Here is a 22,575-nt window from a genome sequence, read left to right on the forward strand (position 1 = left end):
TAGTGATAACAGTAGTGGTAGTTTTATACTCTCTTCTTTGCCTAGCAATTCAATGTATCCATGTTTTGACGAATGACAATAATTAGTGTATGTAAAGTCGAAGCATTGTTCATTTCATGATGTAACCTAACATGGGTTAAGGTTAAGGTTGTATATGATTCTTTACCAACTATTGTTTGATGTAATCACTGCATTTCTACTATTTAATATGATCAATAAAATAATACACCTTATATATTATATATTTGTATGTTACTTTGAAATTGTGTCTTTGCACTGTCTTTTGTACGTCCTTCATATCTTTTGTACATCCTTCATTTGGTATGATATGTATTTGTTCATTATTCTTGCAATCCATTACAAATTTAAATTCTTAGTTGATGTTATGATTCTCATTACAAATCTAAAACTACACACATACCAACCGTTTAAACTAATATTTAGTTTTTGGGAATTTCTAATGGGAGATTTGTAAAAATGAGACTCCAAACATGTGACATTTGTAAATTTAACACTCGGAGTGTATGACATGTGTATTTATGAAATGTGGGCCCAATGGCAAATCTGCGAAACACCACGATTGAAGTCCTATTTTTTCAATTTTTTTTAACTTTTTTCTAATATGCCCGCAACAACGTGCGGGGTATCATCTAGTTTGTATTCCGTTTGGTCCACCAAAAATCATGGTATTATGGTTGTGTTATGCATTTTGTTTGTTCATCAAAATAATCCCAAGAGTTGGTCCTTTTTAGCCTAAGGGCCCCCTTTAAATAACAGGAATGAAAAAAAAAGAGAAATAGAAAAAACATAGAATTTTGACAGGAATATAAGTATAAAATAGAGGATTGCAAAAGGATAAATGTAGGAATGACCGTTTGATTGGACCACAGGAAAAACACAGGAATTTGAGGAGAGATAAAGACTCAAAGGATTTTTTCCATGAGGTTTTATCTCTTGCTAAATTTTCTTTAAAACTTGTATGGAAAGAGGCATTTCATAAGAATTTTATAGGATTCATTTCTTTGATTCAAAGGGCTTTGTAGGAAAAATTTTTATAGGAATAAAATCCTCTAAAATTCCTATAAATTTTCTTTGAATCAAAGGGGGTCTAAAATGGCTTGCTTACTCCTTGTATTTTACTAACACGTATTTCATGTAAAACAGTGTGTTATGTGTGAAAACCTCTACAAAGAAATTGATTTAAAAATCAAATAAATCCATTTATTAAGTTTTTAATAATTATTACTCAATTAACCGTATGTCAATCATGTTGCCTGTTCTGTGTACATCTTACGAGCCAAAATGAACAGCTGAACGTGTACTAAGTACACTAAGTCAATAAGGTAATTTGCATTTAAAAATAGCACAGTATAACCTTGATATCAAGGTATTAAATACAAAATGCATCTTAGGAGGAAGATTACGGTATAAGCTTTAAGACCTTAGCTCAAATATGGGCTCCCATCGTTTTGATTTTTTTTAAAAAAAACCATAATTTTACAAAGAAAATAATTTACGTATAAAACTTTAATACAACAACTTAAAATGCAAAAGTTGTATACTACACCACGATGAAATAACCAGTACTCCCTTCATCCTAAAATAAATCAATCTTTCATTTTTTACTCTTCATCTTATTAGGTGAAGAGTAAGATGAAAAAATTTTGCGATTAATATTTTTATTTTTATTAAGTGATAAATCATAAATAGTACTTTACATGTGACTAATTTTTTTATTTTCTTAAAAAATTTTCAAATAAAACAGATGATCAAATGCTGGGCACGGAGACCGAAAGTTTGGTTTATTAAGGGAGTGAAGGAGTATAATAGAGCTAGCTATAGCCGTTGGATGAAGATTGATGGATTGGATTAGAGCTAACGCCACCGTCTGCGTTAGTTTCTCTACTGCAGAGGATCCGGTTCCACGGGGAACAACACCGGAAAACCCGACGGATGGAAGACCCCGCCGCCGCTTCAACCCCGTCCCCGTCCCCCGATCCGCCGGCGCCACCGGACAACCAATCCCCGTCGCACTCCTCCCCCTCCGCGCCTTCTCCGGCCGCAGCGGCGCCTCCCGGTCCCGGGCCGAGGGAGCTGGCGGCGGCGATGGAGGCCGTGGAGCGGGATGCCGCCGCCATCGCCGACAGCTACGCCTCCCTCTTCGCCTCTCTCCGCGTCGCCCTCTCCAACGTACGTGCACTGATTAAGCTCCGCCGGTTCCCTTGCAGCGTCCCCTTCGCTTTCTCTTCCCGTCGTCGTTGCTGCTCGCCTAACCCTGCCGCTGTTCTCCCCCACGCAATTTTTTTTTTGAAAGGTCACCTCGACATCGGCGGAGAACATGGACTGCTTGGGAGATGTCGTCGGCCGCCTCCAAGAATCGGGTGAGGATGTATCTGCGAAGCTCTCTCAATTCCCTAAGAGTTTTTGGCAATTGCTAAACCAAAAAGAAAAAGAAAGGAACGATAGGCGTTAAGATTGTGCGGCATTTGCCTCTGAATATCTGATTCTGTATGGTGATTGCACTCGTGCACAACGTCCTTCGTTTACTACGATAACTGGCAACATATCGATTGGGCAGATCAGTATCATTTTTGGGAGTTTTGCTTGTGCATCAGACTTTGTACAGTTGGGGTGTCTAAATGTTGATTGTATCGGTGGTTGATTTATTTTGTCTACGGCAATAACGGCATTGGTTATTAGATTCAACCATGTGGTGATTTTTACATTGTGCTTTGTTCCTCCTGCAGCACTGGAAGCTTCTTCTAAAGGAAATAAGTACATCAATTCTTGTCTCAGGTGATCACTTTCAGCTATTTCTTTCCTTATCTTCCCCTTCTTTGCTACGTGTGATTTTTCTGTATGGATGTAGATGGTCTAATTCTAGTGGTTTTGTAGCTTATTATATGGATGTTCACTTTCCAGTTTCAGGTGTAACTGCAAAAGCATTCATCCTTGAAACCGTGGACTGTTTATATTTGAAATAGTTAGCTCACTTTCTGTTCCTTGAAGCATTCTTCTTAATGGCCTATGTTGCAGGTTGAATGAGGAAATGAGAGGCCTGGAAAGCCTAGCCATGCAATTGTATCCTTTTGATAGTTTTTATGAATATGTTCTTCTGGATTTATGTCGTACAATTAATCAAACACTATTTTGTTCTGCCGTTTTATTAGTTCTGCAGTAGTTCTCTGGTATTCATTTTGGAGGCCTTAATATATGTATAAGAAAGATATTACGGAAGAATGTTGATTCACTAGACTTGGCTGTCAACCAGTTGCTCCGCCTCCCCTAGTCAATTACTATTACCCAGTAGGCAATAACTAATACAAGGTAATTACCACTGCTATATGTTTTTTTCGACAAAATGCTTTTAATTCTTTTTATATCTGCAGGTAGTGTTTATTGCTTTAGCAAAAAATGTTTTCAAGATTTTCTGCAATTTGATTCTGCAAAGCATGGGCACGTCGCAACCACATGTGGCCTATCTGATGATGGACCCATTGTTGCTATATTTCTTCTATAAATGCACCATTTTTGACTATTGGGGAGAGATCGACATGTTTATTGAAAAGAGCTAAATTAATTGTTAACAGATGGTGTTTACCCATGGCCTCATGAGTTGACTTCCTGAATATGTGCTTATGTGTTATATTGGTATACTGGTACTATCCTTTGTTTCACGATACAAGACTTTCTAGTATTTTCTAAATTCATATGAATACTAATGAACTAGACATACATATAAAAATGTACATTGATATATAGATAAATCTAGGTATAACCAAAACGTCATACAATATGAAATGGAGTGGGTAGTTTATATTCCGGTACGGTGTGTTATGTACTGATTTATTTTTAAATCATGTCCTGCAGGAACATGTAATGAAATTGTTTCAGTATCTAACTCTAAGCATCACGACTCAGGCTCCAAGACGGCAAAATGCATTAAATCTGAAAAGGCATGCGCGAGCAAAGGAGAAGATTATCCTTCCGTGACATTATGCAATAGTGCATTCAGTGTTTCACTTCATTTCCTCTCCTATATGTGTGCCATATTTGTAAAGCTAATTGTTCATTTCAACCCATGGTGACAACATTCTCTGCAAGGGGCAGGACAATTAATTCTAAAGACTTTCTTCCTCTGTTTGTTATACTTTTACCTTAACATCATTAGGAAAAAAGGCAATAAAGTTATCTTTTATCATTCCTTTGTTCTACTTTTACTATTCATACTTTTATCATTCCTTTGTCTCCATACCATTTTAAAGATTTAACATTCTCATAAGAATATGTCTGCATTCAGTAGCTTGGCTAGTTGCATTATGAAGTGAACTTGAAGATTATTGTCTCATCATGATGACATGGTTGTTTATTGGACGTGCAAATAGTACTTTTTTTTGTAAGTTTTTGTACACCCTCGTCTTTTTGCTTTTCCTTATGCTTATAAGTTAAAATTTAAATTTTTAATCTTAAATTTAGGGTTGATTTTAAATAATTTTATTATGGTTTATTTTTCAGTCTTTGTTATTAGATTACTCAGACACATTTATAAAAGTTTTATTTATATTTTTTTTTCATTTGTAAATATGTTGTTTAACTTTTTCACGGAAAAACCATAGATGAGTTTCGCTGTATGTTACATTACCTTAGAAGCTGCTTCATGCTTATGTTTGTACTTTAGCAGGACTCAGTCAGGATGCACATTCCCAATCCATTAGTCAAGCCAGCGGCAGTCCGACTTGTAGTGTTAGTGTATTTGATCTCTGCAGTGTAATTTGAAAATAGGTAATCATATCAGAAACTGTTGTGATTTGCTACTGTTCTGTAACACATGTGTTAATTCATTGGTATAAAACACATGTGTTTACCTTTGTATATCTAGCCTTACTTTTTTTATTATACCATATTTAAAGTCACGAAACCGGTGGAAAACAAAAAGAGATGAAAAGAAGCTTGGTGAACATGGTCGGTAGCCAAGATGCTTGCCGCATGCTCACATAGACGCAAACGCAAGCCGCAAGGATAGAGTGAACAACGATGGATCCACGATGAGGAGGTTGGAAGAGGATAGCGGTGGTCAGCTGGATCCACTGTTGCTGCTCCACAGCACCTCCACAAGCTACCCACGCTATCCCAACCAGCACGTGCCGTCTCGTCCTATGGCATGTTTAGGCCTTCCAAATCATTTTCTAAAAAACATCGCATCGAGTTTTTGACACATAAATAAAATATTAAATATATATGAACACTAAAACTAATTATATAATTATGGTAGAAATCGTGAGATGAATCTTTTGAGCCTAATTATGATATAATTAATCATATGTGTTACAGTAACCAATATGTGCTAATGACGGATTAATTAGACTCAAAAGATTCGTCTCGTGGTTTCTAGGCGGAATCTGAAATTTGTTTTTTCATTCGTGTCCGAAAACCCCTTCCAACATCCGATCAAATATTCGACGTGACTTTTTACCAAAATTTTTTACCAACTAAACAAGACCTTAGTGTATATTTCTTTGGTAAGTTTTAAGGATAGACATATCATAAAGTGCTAATTTAGTCAAATGTGCTCCAATGCTTAGATTCATATAGCTTAGAATAAGGTGGGGTCCATTAATATAAAAATATGTCATCCTTCTCACATTTCCGCAGCATGCAATATTTTTTAATCTAAACACTAGTTACCTAAATAAGCAATTGGTGCTTAAAAAATTTTGCTTAGCACCCTTATTCCAGTGTATAGCATCCATGCCATATATTTCTTTTCTACTCTATGCACCTTCTTAAAACACACATTGGAGCTGCTCGCTGTGTACACCCCCTAAACGCCACCTTGCTCCTGTTTGCACTGCCACTTGTCCCCGCCGTTCGTTGGATTGGAATTGGATCGTGGGCCTTGGCTTATGTGATAAATAATTTATAATAAAAATCTTAAAAGTCCACATCGTGTAAGGTATGTATTTGAACTTTAGTCTCATCTTGCTTGTTTTAGGAGATGAAGACCTCCTTATAAGGGAGAGTACTATCCTTACCCATTTGAGCAATAGTATGAGAGAACTAGAGAGCCACACGAGCATGCTCGCTCATCCTGCCAGGCACGGGTGGCACCGTATGTGACATCTATGTGAATGGTCCATCAAAATAGACTTCTCGTGCTTGCAGATATGACTGTCTTTTGTAATTTGTTTTGTTGCTTACTGGATTTATGTATAGTCTGTTTTGGGACTTTTGTTTATCCAGTTCGCGTGGAGTCCGAATATCTTACGTGTGACTTATCCAACTTTAGTTACGAGTTGTTCATATAATTCAAACATCATGATCACACGTCCTGACCCTATAAATACCGAGTCAACCCCTCCATGCAGCATATGAGAAAAACATCTAGAGTTTGGTATGTCCTCTATATTGCACGTCGCAAGTCGTTTACTTCGTCCCGCTCACCGGCGTGCATCGATAGACTAGGAGAGCAGGTCTCCCGACGTCTTACATCGGAAGAGGGCGAATAAGGTTTTTGAGAAGTGCTACGGCCTACGTGCAACAACTCGCTGTTCATCCACCACGACACAATTTCCTTCTTTGGCTGTAGCGCTACGTCATCAACGTGTGCTCATGCGCAATGTTCATGCTACACCTGTTGTGAACGCCCTGGTTCAAAACCTACATTTCAATGATGTTTGTTATATTTAATTTATCCATGTGTACTGCCTTTACATGTCTAGATCGCATCAGATAATTCTGTTACTTTTCAATATCTACACGCTTATATTTTTAACATGTTACTTATCACACACCGATTACTTTTTCATGGTGCATAGCGGGTCAAACTCGATATAGGAATACTATTGAACCGAACAACTATCATGTTTTTTCTAAAGTGGTGTTGTGGAGGAAGACACTGCAAAACCTCAACTTCTTTGTGATGTGCGGGTTGGGTTGTTGCTTAGGTGATTACTGGATATTAACTTCACCTTCTTTGTGACGTGATGATTTTTTGAGAAAACATGAATGCACCGTTTATATCCTCAACCCCATACACTCAAAATTGGTTAATATCCAAATATCTAGAGAAAATACATTATAATTAAAAAAAGAGAAAATTATTAGAGTTCAAATTAAGAAATTTTACTTTATAACTTTAGAGAGATATATGTGAAATGGACTTAAGTTAAAGTTTTTAGAAGACATAGGGAGCATCGCACTGACCTTCTAACGATATTGCTTCCGTAGAAGAATGTAAGACTTTTTAGCATTGGTAAAATTTATATAGATGCTAATGAATTTATCATGTAGTGCAAAACATGGAAATGCTATTTTAGGTAATTGGGCTGTGTATCTAGCACGAATCTCGGAGCAAGACTTTTTAGCATTGGTAAAATTTATATAGATGCTAATGAATTTATCATGCAGTGCAAAACATGGAAGTGCTATTTTAGGCAATTGGGCTGTGTATCTAGCACGAATCTCGGAGCAAGACTTTTTAGCATTGTTAACATTTATATAGATACTAATGAATTTATCATGCGGTGCAAAACATGGAAATGCTATTTTAGGTAATTGGGCTATATATCTAGCACGAATCTCGGAGCGGCATTTGGATGATCAGATGGTGCATCCGTGCATCCCTCTCCTCCCCACTTGCCCCTCCAGTCTGTGTGCTCGACTCCTCCGTGGGCCGCTCTTCGTCGCACCGTACCGCTCCGGCGCCGGCCGCCCATCCATCATCCATGTCATCCAGCGGCGAGCCCAGTGAGGTGCCGTCAGCGCCGGGTCCACGGCAAAGGCGCAGCTGGAGCAGCCGGCCGGAGCTGGTTCCGGCGGACGCAGTGGGGCGGCGGAAAGATCCGTGTGTCCGTGTGCGAACGAATCGGCGGCGGCTCCGGGGAGGAGACCATCCCAGGTAGAGTATGCATCCCCCCTCTAGCCCTAACCCTAACCCTAGGCCGGTCTGCTCCCTCCTCTGCAGCGACGAGGCCGCTTGCCTCCGTGCCACAGCTCAGACTAGCGATTCGCGTCGGCGGGGGCAGATTGAGAATTCGAGATTAGTACCACCTCGCCAATTCTGAGATTGCGAGACACTCAACTTGTTGCAGTAGCATTGCCTCCCCAGGCCACACCGGGTAGCTCTATTTACGAACGTTCGCGCGGAGGGCGCCCTATTTAACTTACATATAAACTTTACAAGCTGAAACTTGTTATGCATATAAATTTTACATATATAAACTTTGCACCTATAATTTTTTTAATATAGATATATAAACATGTGGATTTCAAATTAGACATCGAATTCTAGTTCGAATTGGAGTTGAATACGTAAACTTATCTATAAACATTGATGGTACAAACTTTACACGTATAAACTTTCCAAAAAGGGAAAGGATTCATAGGAAAAAAAGAGAAATAATGAGTGTTCGCGTGGAACTGGGGCCCGCGAACGTTCGCTAAATAGCCCTTTTGGACGACACCACACCGACTGCTATTAAGCACTCAAAAGATCGCCTTGAGCACACAGGTCAGGCGTGTCCCCTGATCCGTGAAGCTGCACCAAAAAAAAAAGAAAAAGAAAAAAAACAGTGCAAAGATAGTGCTGAGTAGTTTCGATCAGGTGCTTAACTTTATAGCATGATATATTGTGTCCATAAAGGTATAGTCATTGGATTTCGAGTAGCAATAAGCACCAGTGTTTATTGCCCTTGTTATAAAGTATGTGTAACTTGCCAAATATATTCTCTCTGCCCAAAAATGACTTCATTTTTTTGTCCACCGTACATATATCTATATAAAGCTACAAAGACTAGAATGTCCTTGATTTTTTTCAAACACCAATGCATTTGTCTCCAACTTTTTCAAATCCCAATGCATATATTCCTTACTTAATTGCAATGCAATAATTGCTGAAAAATGAAAGATTTGTGGGACAAACAATAGAGGCTAAAAATGAACTCTTTTTGGGATGGAGGTAGTATCAGATTAAGAAGGTAGGCAAAATTCTCTGGGAGAAACGCTTCAAGCATAATCATGGAGTGCAGCTGAGTGGACAAATATATTTAGCTTTGAAGAGCTGAAAACTTCCACAGGTAATTTTTATGAAGGATGTATCCTTGGACGAGAATCACTTCTTCAGAGTTCTCAATGCAGATTGCTGAGGAAGGCCAGGCTGTAGTAGCAGATAAAGTTGCAATGCTTTCAGGTGCATGCTTCAGGTTAACTAGGGAAGGCAAGCTCAATTAAGGCTTGAATCCATGCATGGTTTGTGTGATCAATTGATTGTTGGCCATTGGAGAAAGAAGAGTATGAAGCTAATCAGATTCCATGTCCTTACCTTGCCTGATGGACCTAGAAAAGATGAAGCTCTGCTACTTTCAGATTTTTAAGGCTTTTATAGTATTTTGCCTGCTCCCAATTGCCATGAATGGCTTTGGCATGAGCATTTATTTGCAAATGTGAAACATAATTACCATCTGTTTTTAGACAGCCATTTAATTCTGTCACTCCACAGAAAAACTGTTGCGATATCGACATCAAATATTTTGTAGTACTGAACTACTGATGACAAGTATACTAACCAAAAAGCCATCCTAGTATTTAAATAGTTACCCAATCTTCGTATCAATCCGATCATACAAGCATCATAACTGTTAAATTTCTGCAGAAATATATTTAGGAATTATTCTACATATTGCTTGGAGTAAAGGCAATAGTGAGTTTGTTACTTTGTGAACATTTTTTGGATGAGCTATTTTTTGCTGGGCCAGCGAAGCCGGCTTTTTTGGATGAGCTATTCAGTATTGTTGGTTGATGCCATATATTCCTTTTGGTTCTGCAGGTCATAGGAGGGCAAAGGCTCTCTTCAAATGAAGCTCACAGAATGAATTTCCTGATTTGCATTTGTTTTTCAGAGGCTCATGTTCATCACATAATCAGATTTCTTATGCTCAGATACGAAAAGAGTTTATTCCGATACAAGTGTTAATTTTCATTCAACATAGGATAGAAAAATATTCACATTAAAAGAACTAAAAAAAGTCTCTACATTATGATTGCAGTGCAGATATTCAAGACATATCATACTTAGCACTCCTTGAGCATGACAATGTTCAGTTGGACAAACTACTGTTGATACTGACATGTAAACAACTCATGAATTTTGAATATCAAGTTAAGAAAACTATCTGATGAACTCTGAGCTTATTTTGCTCTCTCACGGAAAGCAACAATTACAAATATTAAGGTATTTTCCTTAATGCTATCGTACAACAATATACTGAAAACAAAAAATAAATACACCATTGAAGTTGATCTCTGAAGGTCTTTACAGCAAAGAATCTGTCTTTGCAGGTAACCTCCTGAAGAAGTTCACAGGTGCTGATGGCACCTTATGACGAAACCGCGGATGCCTCATGAAGAAGAAAACAAGACAGAGTGCAATCACTGGAAATGGTGTCACATACAAGATAACTGCAGTAAGCAGGCAAAACAATAGGAACATGGATGTTGCCCTTGGATCCCTCCAGCTCAGCAGTGACTGCAGTCTCTCTCCTTGAGTTGCGATATCCCCAACAACTGTCTGTATCCTCCCAGCAACATGCCGTAGCCTGTCATACCTCATCCTAACCAGGTCTGGACTCTTTGAAGTTGGGAATGTGTCAAATTCTTCATCAAGCTCATCTGGGTTCGTCATATCAGCATGGGATATCCTTGTGTTCATATGAGGTGGGAAACGTGGCCGGAACCGGTAATTCCACAACCCTATCAAGAACATGTAGAGGAAGATCGTTGGGAGGATAAGGTCTGGATAGAAGACAAGCATGATAAACAGCACATGGACTAGAACTGTTGTGACTGGGTTTTTCCATTGACAAACATCACCAAACCACTTTCCTGCAGCAATGAGTCCAGAGAAGACTTGCATAAGACGGAAGAAGTTAGCCTTGCTTCTCCGCATACTCCACAGGTGTGACCGGGCATCCGACATGTACTCAACAACCTCCCGGCGAACTGGTGGCTCCATGCGCCCTAGACGCTGTGCAACAAGCTGCACAGCTTGGTGGCGCAGCATTTCCTGCTGCACTATTGACAGTGGTTGCGCATAGTGCATCTTGGGCAAGAGAGGCCGGGAGTATGTGAAGAACACATTGAGAAGGGATGTGGCTGAGAACCTGATAGCAAGGTGGAGTTCACCCATTTTCTTAACTCCTGATGGGTGGAGGACAAGCAACGGATATGTATGTGTGTACACCCTCCCAGTCTCAAGAGTTGAAAGCCGGATTCTCACTTTCCCGATGGGCTTATCCATATTGCCATGGGAACTACTGTGGTTGCTGTCCATGTGTATGCAGTTGTCAAATAAACCAATGGTGAGCACTGTCCCATGGTCAAAGACATCCCATGTGTACTGCTCATTGAATCTAGGGTTCAAATTGTCAACAATAGTGCGTGTTCGCACCCATTTCTGACCATACTTGGCAACACAATATGCATCGCATGACCCCCGTTCATGCCTGGTCTTTGTTGGGATGAGTCCGTTTGCACTGAGGATGCCAACTTCAAGCAGCCCGATTGGTGGCTTCCACAGCTGCTTCATTGTTGGCCGGAGATCACTGCAGTACTGTGTTGACTCATCGAGCACATGGTACCCACCTTCAAGGCAAATACGAAGGTGCACCTTTGCATAGAACTTATCCTCCTTTAGTTGGTTCAGATCAATCAGTCCTGGCCTTCTGAGATCAAACCATGCTGGCCGTATTGGTTTGTGGTCAGCTCTCCTTGGAAGCCTTGCGAGAGGTAACAAAAGTTCACCAATCGCTTGATCCTTGTTCGGTGCAACTCGATCTTCTATTGATATGATCAAGTCCTCCTCGAAAGGCTCTGCTGCGACAAAAATCATCTCCTCGTTCCACATGAAGTTTCTGGTTGGTGAACGAGCTGGCCTTGTTTTCAGCATCTGGTGTCCCAGCCTCACCTTAACAAATACATCAGGTATGTGGTTCTCCATTGGAATTATATCTTGTGCCTCGATTACATGGACCCTCACATACCACATCCTGGGCACAGGGTAGACCTTCCCGCGGATGTAATTGTGAAGATGTGAATCAACTGGTGTTGATCCTGCATGGATGGAACTGGGGAAGCACTCATCTGCTTGAGTTCCGTACCAGACAGCCAGCATCAGCTCCCCTCTGTCCCTGTGCCCATCCTTCCCTACAAGTCGATACCATTCTGGTGCCAATGGGCTGTCAGGAGGGACCCTTACTGGTACCTCATTCAGATCAATCATCACCCTGCCAACATAGTCATCTCGAAGAATATCCTTGTCCTTGACGACAACTTCAAGCGACGTTGACTGCATGACTTCCCTAGGGAATGCAAACACCTCATCCCACTCAGGCCTCTGGTTCTTCTCAAAGTACCTTGTTTTCATTTTGTAGTTTCCGAGGTGCACCTCAACGTAAGGATCGAGGCTCCCGGTGATGTCCATGTTGGGCAGGTCACGAGCCTTAACCACACGCACAAATAGGTACTGCATCTTCTCAACAAGGTCGTATGCACCCCCAGCCTTTTCACCGGGGATCACCCGGCCTCCGATAACACGTCCGCCACCAAGTGTTGGGCTTGTTTCCTTCAGCTGGAAGTCTACAGGCTGCTGTGAACCTTGAGCAAACATCCTCATGACCGGAGGTGGAGGGCCTTCGGCTTTGTTCCCGACAGCAGAGTAGCTTTTCTGTTGCTGCTGCTGCTGCTGTTGTTGTGCGTATGAGCTTTCAGGGTAGTATGGCTGGGCAGTCATTGGCTGTGGCCGGTGCTGTTCTTTTGGCAAGTGTTGGAATTGCCTCACTTGGTCTGCTCTGGTCTCCTGGAAAGGATTTGGAATGACATTGGTGGCTGCCTGCTCCTGGGCAGTGGTAGGCGTGCTTATGAAATCAAACTCCTGACCTGGTGCAGACACTCTCACTGATGGGTCATCTGTAAGGAACACCCTGAGACCGAGCTCACCGCGAGCACGGGATATGATGGTGCGCTTCTCCAGAGGGTAGTGAAGAGGTGTGGCATCTGATTGGCTGACGAAGGATGTGCCAGAGATCCGAACCTTGCCAAGACAAGTCTTGGAATTGCTGGTGCGGTTTACATGGTACACATATGCTTCGAGGTCTTTCTCTTGGAGGCGGGATGGATCAGATATGTTGAAGTAGAACTGCTCGTTCCAGACGGGGTTGATGTCCCTGTCTTTGATGGCTGTGCGGAACTTCTGGTCATCAAATTCGATCTCGACAAAGGGGTTGGATGTGCCCTGCTCTTTCGGGAGGAGGTCATGGGCACTGGTAACCTCGACCCCAAGCTTAAGATTGCTCATCATGGTTTGCCACTAGATCTGGTGGTACCTTGCTACAAATTTTCGCTATCCTGGAAATTAGAAGAGTATGTAATTAGAAATCTGCCATTGCTGAAACTCCAAAGGTAGCTAGTAATGTAACTGCCACTTTGACAAATGTTCTTGGCTGCAACAAGAGATGAAGAGAAAAGAATGAAGGTTATTTCAGAAGGGAGTTGTGCCAGCTAAAGTTGGTTGGGAAAGCTCTGTTGAGGAATACCAGATGCCCACAAGATTTACTTTGTCCCAAGGAATCAAAGATAGGTGGTAGGAACCGCAGGTTGTTTGAAGCATATCAGGTACAGAAAGTTCCACAAGAAAAGTTTTCGCAACAACATGAAAGTATAAAGAAAAAGTACGTTTCCTTTCTGCAGATCTTTGTATTCAGGTCAGTTCGATACGAAACTTGTGTTTTGTACTCCCTTTCTTACATTTTTTTTACAATCTTACAGCTGGAAGCTACTTATCCAGATGGGAGCATTGTGGCTATGTTTCAAATCTTTGGAGGGTTGATACAACGTGTACGCTTGTTATCCCTGTTTTTAACTATCTTAAAGGTATCTTTATTACTTCTAAAATATCACTAAAAATGCAGTGCTACAGAGATGATAACATTTTGTTGGTGTACAGAGACATCAATCAACATTTGGACTCTAAACACATATTAAATTCAGTCCAGATATTTGCATGCATATCGTATAAAATGCGCTGATTTAAGTAAAACCTTCAGCAGCATTTGGTGGACCAGATGTGAGGGTAGGGAAAGGGAGAGGCCACCGGCCACCTCCTTTTCTGATTGGGACATCCATTGTAACCACACAAACTATTGATCAAAAGATATTATTATAAACATAACAGAAACATCAATTTTATTGAAAACAAGAAGAACAAGAAAGCATAAGCCGGCATGAATACGATGTCTGCTTTAGTATTGTTACAGCTAATTGGTTTCCTGGAAAACGCTTGCTTAACAGTGATATGTGGTCAGATGACATAAATGAAGAAACAGGATTCTTAGAGTCTGAAAGGTAGCATTTGAATTGTTCAATTAAAAGCACAGATGGGCATGGAGTTCAGAAAGGGGAAAACAAAGAAGAAAGGTTGATGGATGGACTTCATGGTGAGGTGGACCATTCTTGCTCCTTTATTAGAAAAGGTTGGCAGGTGAGGGCTAAGAGATGGGGGGTGTCACCATTGGAGTTAAGTGAAGTGCTCCATGATGTTGCATCCATCCATCCATCAGATATCAGGATCAAGGTTATTTGTGTGATTCTTTTCTAGGAAGATCAGCACTTCATTAAATAGATAGATGGAGCATGGACCAAGGGAATTAAATTTGGAGACCTCAACAAGAAAATAAGATCTGTTTTCACATATTTCTGCCTCCTTAGGAACATATGAACTTTGTGGGATATGTATGTGAATTGAAATTTCATCTCCTTACCTCATATGCTATGAAAATTTCACAAAACTGAACAGAGTAGGATAAACAGATTTGCAACCCTCATGGTAAAACAATCTAAAGAAATCTTACTCCCTTCCCTAATTACAGCAACTACCATGGCTCACACAATTGAATACACAAGAAAATGTTGTGTAGCCACAAATCATCGCAAAGTTCATCACCATACACCCCTAGGCAACCAAGAAGAGGAAGAGAGAAGAGTACAAAACAGAACATGGCAAAATTCACCCAAACAGAAGACTAAATCAACCATTCAAACATACTGAATCACACAAGACAGATAGACACAGAGACCAACAGAAGAAAAAAAAAACAAACTTCATTAAAATTCAGGCTCACAGAAAGCAAGAACCAGACGCAGGCTGACCTTGCAGAAACCTTGGAGAGCTGCAGCCTGCTCTTCACGTTTGTTCTTGGTTTCTTCTCCTCCTCCTCCTCCGTTTGATTGATTGATTGATTGATTTCTTTCAGACAGAAGAAAGAAACGAACGAACAAAGAACAGACGCACGGGTTATCCTTGTCGCTGCAGCAAGAAGAGAAGAGAAGGAGAAGAAGGAAGATGAGGAGGAGATGGTGGACAAGTCGCCACAGAGAGGAGGAGGAGGAGAAAACTCCAAGGTAGGGAAGGGAAAACGGCAGCGAGCGAGGAAGAGGAAGACGACGACGACACCAAAGACGTAAGAGAGAGAGATCGACAGAGACAGAGAGAGAGAGAGGTAGATATATGTTAGCCTATAGAGCGAGAAACACATGCATATCATATGGTTGGATAGATAATATTATAGCTGGGAGAGCCGAAGCCAGCGTGTGAAAACGGGTTAACTTGAAACAGAACGGGCCAGTAATTAATTAGTCAATAATTATTTCCTTTTTTTAATAGGTAAGCCCTAGGTTCTTTATGCTACCTGATTTGTATTGAAGAAAACAAGAACCATTACAGAAAAAAAACATGCCAAAAACTACGATGATAAAAAGTCTTCTTCTCCACCCCATCATCTCTAAGGACTCAAAAATCTATTTACAAACAAAAAATAATTTATGAATAAAAAATGTATATATATATATATGTATTTTTAGTGATTTAAAAGTAGAGAAAAAAAATACAATTAAAATAACTTCAAAGTCAATTTTATATTAAATTTCTAAATTTTTATTTATAAACACCAACGGAAACGAAAAAAATAAGGCTCTAAGTGTAACAGATCATGGATTATTCTCGGTTGTGTGCATGCCGGAAATACAACTTTTTCAGTAATGAAAGTAATTGACGAAAATTCTTCAACATAAAACTATCATCGAATATTCTATTTTCATCATTAAAGTTATTAAGAAAATGCACGATTAGTTTTATCTTAAAGAATATACGCGGATCAGAAGCGGGCGACGATGGATTAGGCTGTCATTTCTGTCGCCTTCCGACGCTGACCCTTCAGTACTCTGGCTGGCCACTACTGTTTGTCCGTTTATTTCTTGTTCTTTGCTTGCTCAATTATTATTCCCCGTTTTCTTTTTCCTGCTTGCTTTCTTGTACACTAATCCCCATTTAGGCAGCATTTAGTTGCCAAAATTTTTTTGACAAAAACATCACTGATCGGATGTTGAAAGGGGTTTTCAAATACAAATGAAAAGACAAATTTCAGATTTCGCCTAGAAACCATGACACGAATCTTTTGAGTCTAATTAATTCGTCATTAGCATATGTTGGTTAATGTAGCAATTATGGCGAATCATGCCCTAATTATGCTCAAAAGATTCACCTCACGATTTCCCCCATAACTGTGTAATTAGTTTTAATGTTCATATATGTTTAATGCTTTATTTTGATATCTAAAGATTCGATATGATGTTTTTAGAAAAAAAGATTAGGAACTGAATGGGCCTTACTTGTGGTCCTTTTGTAATAATTATCGCGCTGAATCCCCATCTAAACAAGCTCTTATTTCCTTCTAAGCCGTCCTTTGCCTATCATTGTGGTACTAGATAGTCAACCGTCAGTTGCAGTGTTCTTTTTTTTAAAATTTGTTCCTATTCTGATTCTGATTTATTTTCTTCTCATACTACTCGTGATGAACATTGGACACCTGTATGCGGCTGCTAGTTTATAGTTTGGATTTTATCAATTGATTAATCATCATATCATCACCTGATAATTGCAGATCAGCTCTCGTTTTCTTGCTTGACTCGACATGCACTAACCAATAGAGTAATAACACGCGTAGTATCTTTTTTGCTCACTTACATTTACGGGGTTTTTTTTTTGGTTTGAAGGACCACCTCTTCTTTTGAAAATTTCTGAGCAATTTCTTGGCTTTGATTGATTTGATTTAATTTGTTGGTAAGTTTTCGTCAAGTCAATGAGCACCAGCAACATTGTCATTGACCCGTGTCATGTGGGTTAGCTAACTAGTATGGTTTTGTACATCTGCTTGGAGGTAGAGTCCGCGTTTTAATCCATTATATTTTCTAAGAAACCATCACTATGGTCTCCTGGAAAAAAAAATGGTTTTGCATTGATTGGTGATTATGAGCTATATATCCATCACTTTGGATCCAATAGTTTTTAGTTCTATATATTATACCTAGGCCGTGTTCGATAGATGGGCATAAGTTAACTTATGCCCCGGCATGGAAAACATAGTATTAGATTAGTATATGATTAATTAATTATTAATTATTAAAAAATATAAAATAGATTAATATGATTTTTTAAAATAACTTTTCTATAGAAAATTTTTATAAAAAATACACCGCTTAGCTGTTCGAGAAACGTACGCGCGGAAAACGTGGGGGGCTTAGATAACTAGCCGTGGTGCCGAACGCGGCCCTAGTACACTTTGTAAAATGAAAATATAATTTAAGAGGTAAAAACTAGAATAAAATACATGGTGCTTCCTCTATTTTATATTATAAAACATTTTGACTATGCCTAGATTCATATATTGATCAATTTATATCGTTTATGTTTAGATTTAGGTCCATTAATATTCATATGAATTCAAACACTGCTAAAAGGTCAAATATTGTGGAACCGAGGTGGTATTAGAATAAATATGCTTGTTGCATGGTATACTGTCCTCCCTCTTTGTACACATATATAAGACACTTTACAGGACTTATCATCCGCACGGACTGATGATTATGAGTTATCCATCGCTTTAAATCGAATAATTTTTAGTTCTATTATTCTACCACTGGTAAACCGAGAATATAATTTTTTGATATGAAAAGGTAGTACTAAAATACATGACGGTAGAATAAAAATTCTTGTTACATGCTATAGATTGCCATTTCTTTTTTGTCTATAAATATAAGAGATTGTGTAGTAGTGTAATTTGTCTCATGAATAAACTTGAAAGGGTTAACGCGCAAACATTCGTGCACACTAGCCACACGCAAACATCCACAATTCATTCCTTTTGTCAATAATATAATTTCTTATCACGCTATAGCATTTTCTCCATCCCAAAATAATTTTATTTTTGCCAACTTTATTTCTCCCCACAAGAACTTAGATGTGTTTGGTTCCAAGAATGAGATGGGTTGGGATAGAACCAACTTATTTCTGACTCTGTTTGGCTTGGGATTGGATAAGATGGGTTGTATCCTAGACAGGAATATTCCTCTCTAAGATCCAATATATCCCTCTAAATCGGAGGGTTCAACTCATCCTAGGGGTGCGTTAAGTAGCATGTGCTACCGGGTCGTATGGATAGGGCTAGTTGGTTGTGATATATTTTTGTTGTTGGAAATACGTAAAAGATTTACGTGTCGATATTTAATGGTGAATTTTCTATTCCATTTATTAATTGTAGAATATCTATTCCATTTATTAAATTTATTTTAAATATATTACTTGTATAAATATGCATAAAAATATTTTAGGTTATTCACATATTAATCCTAATACCTCTTAATTTTATTTGAGAAATGAGAGGTAACCTCGCCAACAGAAAACATGTGACAGGTTCACTCCATCTAACCAAACAGAAAAATAGAACCAATCCATCCCGCAATCCAGGGATGGATCCGACTAGGGATGACAATTTTGCCCACGGGTATGAGTACCCAACCCAACGGGTACGTGTATGGGCATAATTTTTTTGACCATGGGCGTACCCCTTTGCGACCGGCTACCTAATGGGAGCAGTCGAGTTTTAAATTTTACCTGTGGGTAACCCGCATCCGACCCAAATATATATATAGAATGATCAATAGATTTTTGTTTTGACATAATTGGCCCATATATATATATATATATCATTGCGATACTTTGGTTGATTGGTAGTTCACTATTTTTAAGTGTGATACTATGATTTTGATGTCATTGTTCTTTTTTTGTAATTTTGAGTTCATTGTTTATTTTACTATTTTTCGTATGGATATTGACAAGGAATTAAGGATTGTGTTTATTTCAAAATACATATTGGGTACCCGGGCGCTCGTCGAGCATGTGTATGGGCATAATATTTTGCCCGCTAGGCAATTCGTATACGGGTTAGATATGTATAGACGGGTATCACGTCAGGCATATTCCTGCTCCGTCCAAACCTGACCTGACCCAATACATTGCTATTCCTAGATTCAACTCATCCCACTTTTATCCATGAACCAAACACATCTTTAACTTTTGGAGTAAGTATTACAGTGGAGTCTAAGAAATTATGTTATAAGTATACTAGAGTTTTAGAAAGTAGGAAACACATTTATTAGAGTTTAGGAAAGTGGATGACAAATTTATTAGAGTTTAAAAAGGTGAATATTATATAGTCTTTTAACTGTATATTGGTATGTGTGGCATAAGCAAAAAGATAAATTCTTTTGAGGACAGATATAGTATGGTTGGTTCTTTTACACTAAATTGTGCTCTTTTAACTAGATTACTTTCACTTTTTTTTTCCTAGGCTTTTGCACACACACTGCCTGCGCTGCTAAACGTTTTATCTTTTACAAAAATTTTCTATATAGAAGTTCATCATTTATACCATTAAATAACTATTAAAGAATTAGATGATCCTTCCTCACCAAAAGAACAGAGCCTAATTATTCTGAGTTTTTCTCAGACTTTTGCGTACACTCTTTTTAAACTACTAAGTAGTACGCATTTTGCAAAATGAAAATGTTTCTATATAGAAAGTTTATCATCTCACGTTCTAAAGTAAGTTTTAGGTTTTCAGCTTTATAATAACTAATTCAATTGTTCCTATCATTAAATAATCATTAAAAATAAAATCATCACTGAAAGAACTAAGACTAGATTTTAATATAGAGCATGGGGAGGGCTATGAGATCTCTCGTTGGCTTCGGCCGTTTAGTTTTTTTTAAAAAAAAAACATCACATCGAATAATCTTTGTACATCCTAATAAGCATTTAACGTAGATAAAAAAGAAAAATAATTACATAGTTAGGGAGAAATCATAAGACGAATCTTTTGAATCTAATTAGTCCATAATTAGTCATAAGTGCTACAGTAATCCATGTATGGTAATGATGGATTTATTAGGCTCAAAAGATTCGCCTCACGGTTTCTGGGTAATCTATAAAATTATTTTTTTAATTCATATTCAAAAACTATTTCTAACATCCGATCAAACATTTTAAAATGATATCCAAATATTTTCTTTTCATTAGCTAAACATGCGGTCTGCCTTGTTCGATGGACAAGTTTTGCGGTGGTTGTCTAGTTTACTGGTACACTGCACTGAAAATTCAATGCGGCGTGGCTTGATTGCTGAGAAAATAATGTTGGGTACAGCACGAAGGAATAGAAATATGGGTCCAGACTTGAGAGATACTCCTACGTTAACCTTGTGGTTGACTGACTTGACGTTGACATGAACTATAGCTAGCTAGACTACAAGTCAACAAAATAAAAAACGTGTAGTACTCTTCTTGTTTGTAGTACTGCATACTACCTTCATCCAAAAAACTTGATTTTTTGAAATCTCTGTCCAGCACAGCATTTGACCATCATCTTATTTGAAAATTTTATTTAAAAAATCAAAAAAATTAGTCACTAATACCCATATCTTATCATCTAATAACAATAAAATATTAATCATATTTTTTTAAATAAGACAAATAGTGAAACATTGTATCCAAAAACTGAAAATAAATTTATTTTGGGACCAAGGGAGTATCTTGCAAAATAATCATTTTTATTGTGTTTAATAGAAATCAAGGTTAAAAAGAAAAGCCTATATTATACTTGATAAATGAAGAATAAACATGCATGGACGATAGCTATGGATAAAATATGAATAATTTGGATGAAAAATAATTGATGTAAGAAGTAATATTGTATGATCATAAATGTTTATATCTTGGTACAATATTTAAATGTTAAAATACTTATATTTCAAACTAACGGGGTACTAGTTACTTAAACCATATAAACTTTGATAAATCATACTCTAGTACAAAGAGGGTCATTCTTTTGCTATTTCAGTGAAATAGTCAAACGGTACATTTATAAATAAAAATAATATATGAATAAAATTTTTATATATGTGTTCTTAGCGATATAAAAGTAAAGGTTGAAATATAAACTACGATAAAAAATATCCTAAAATCAACTCTAAATTTGATGTTGAAAAGTTAAATTTTGGCTTATTAGCATAAGCAGAAATTAAAAGATAATGGTGAAGATATTTGCAGACGAATGTTAGAGCATATGAATGATTAGTGTGCTCATAATGGACAGATCATGAAGCCTTATGTAGCTTAGCTAGTATTAAGGATTTCTGTGCAACACGAAACTTTTATGGTATCTTTACATGAAACAGTTTAATTTCTCTAATTTTGGTTTTCCTTGGAAGGGCCCAAAAGAGACAAGAGAAGATAAACATAGATACATCCCTAGCAAGTGCAAGATATGCCTTTGGTGGAAAACTAAGCTGTACTGTTAGGCGTCACAAAATGAGATGGGCACAGCGGGATGTTTCGTTAATGGCAAGCCCAAGCCACATCTTAGATGGCCACAGGGAGTATGGCCAGTATTTTGTTAGCAGCATACTAGATAAGTTTGGACAAAAAAAATATTAATATATCAATCGTTTTTGCTTATAACAACGCACATAAGCTAAAATTTTAAATTTTAAAATTCAATTAGTTTTAGAGTTGATTTTGTGAAAAAAAAATTTCATCATAGTCTATAGTGTTTTCTTTAAATCGCTAAGAACATATGTAAAATTTTGCTCATAAATCATTTTTTGGTTGTTAATTTGCCATATATATATATAAGCATAACTGAAACAATAAGATATAAATCTTTGACATGGATCATACAGTTGAAAAGTCCGGCTACCAATGATTACAGCATAGACCAAAAGAGTAATTAAAAAACTATGACATGGCTAAGCCTAAGCGTGGCAAGCTGAGGAATTTTTATACAACACATCCTAAGTTATGTTTTCAGCCCAGATAATACACATTTATCTATTAAGACAAGTTTAGCTAGTGAAAAAAACAAAAAAAAAGATCATCCAAGGTTCATCTATTTCTTAAATGCATATTTTACCATTAATCCAAATTAAACATTGATCATGATATATTGGTCCAGTCTTCAGAATTACTCATACGAATAGGATGAACATCTGCACGTAGGTGTATGTGAGTGTTTTTAGTTCCTGTGTTTTTTTTAAAAAAAAACAACGTTATTATGGTGTTGAGGCAAAGCGTCCCAAAAAAGCATGGACAGCAGCAAGTAACCCAAAATAGATCTAAAATCATAAAATTAATGACTC

The 22,575-nt window shown here is 38.0% G+C and overlaps 2 protein-coding genes across 3 annotated transcripts; one reads left to right on the top strand and one right to left on the bottom strand.

Moving 5' to 3' along the window:
* Nucleotides 1–1,872: 1,872 nt before the first annotated feature.
* LOC102709576 (predicted GPI-anchored protein 58) lies at nt 1,873–4,214 on the top strand. 2 transcript variants are annotated; one of them, XM_015839477.2, is made up of 6 exons: nt 1,873–2,190; nt 2,315–2,381; nt 2,748–2,796; nt 3,037–3,081; nt 3,223–3,327; nt 3,922–4,214. In XM_015839477.2, exons 1-5 carry the CDS (start codon nt 1,954–1,956, stop codon nt 3,287–3,289), a joined length of 465 nt encoding a protein of 154 aa, XP_015694963.1. In that variant the 5' UTR covers nt 1,873–1,953; the 3' UTR covers nt 3,290–3,327; nt 3,922–4,214. The 2 variants fall into 2 exon arrangements, with proteins under 2 accessions (XP_015694963.1, XP_006657699.1); XM_006657636.3 differs by having other exon boundaries at nt 1,880–2,190; nt 3,871–4,208.
* Nucleotides 4,215–10,142: 5,928 nt separating this feature from the next.
* LOC102709856 (FT-interacting protein 3-like) lies at nt 10,143–15,647 on the bottom strand. Its single transcript, XM_006657637.3, has 2 exons — nt 15,199–15,647; nt 10,143–13,398 (listed from the first exon to the last, which is right to left on the bottom strand). The coding sequence occupies exon 2, from the start codon at nt 13,349–13,351 to the stop codon at nt 10,310–10,312; it is 3,042 nt and encodes a 1,013-aa protein (XP_006657700.1). The 5' UTR covers nt 13,352–13,398; nt 15,199–15,647; the 3' UTR covers nt 10,143–10,309.
* Nucleotides 15,648–22,575: the final 6,928 nt, after the last annotated feature.

Source organism: Oryza brachyantha, chromosome 7 (assembly GCF_000231095.2).
Source record: "Oryza brachyantha chromosome 7, ObraRS2, whole genome shotgun sequence".
In the NCBI taxonomy this organism is placed as follows: Eukaryota; Viridiplantae; Streptophyta; class Magnoliopsida; order Poales; family Poaceae; genus Oryza; species Oryza brachyantha.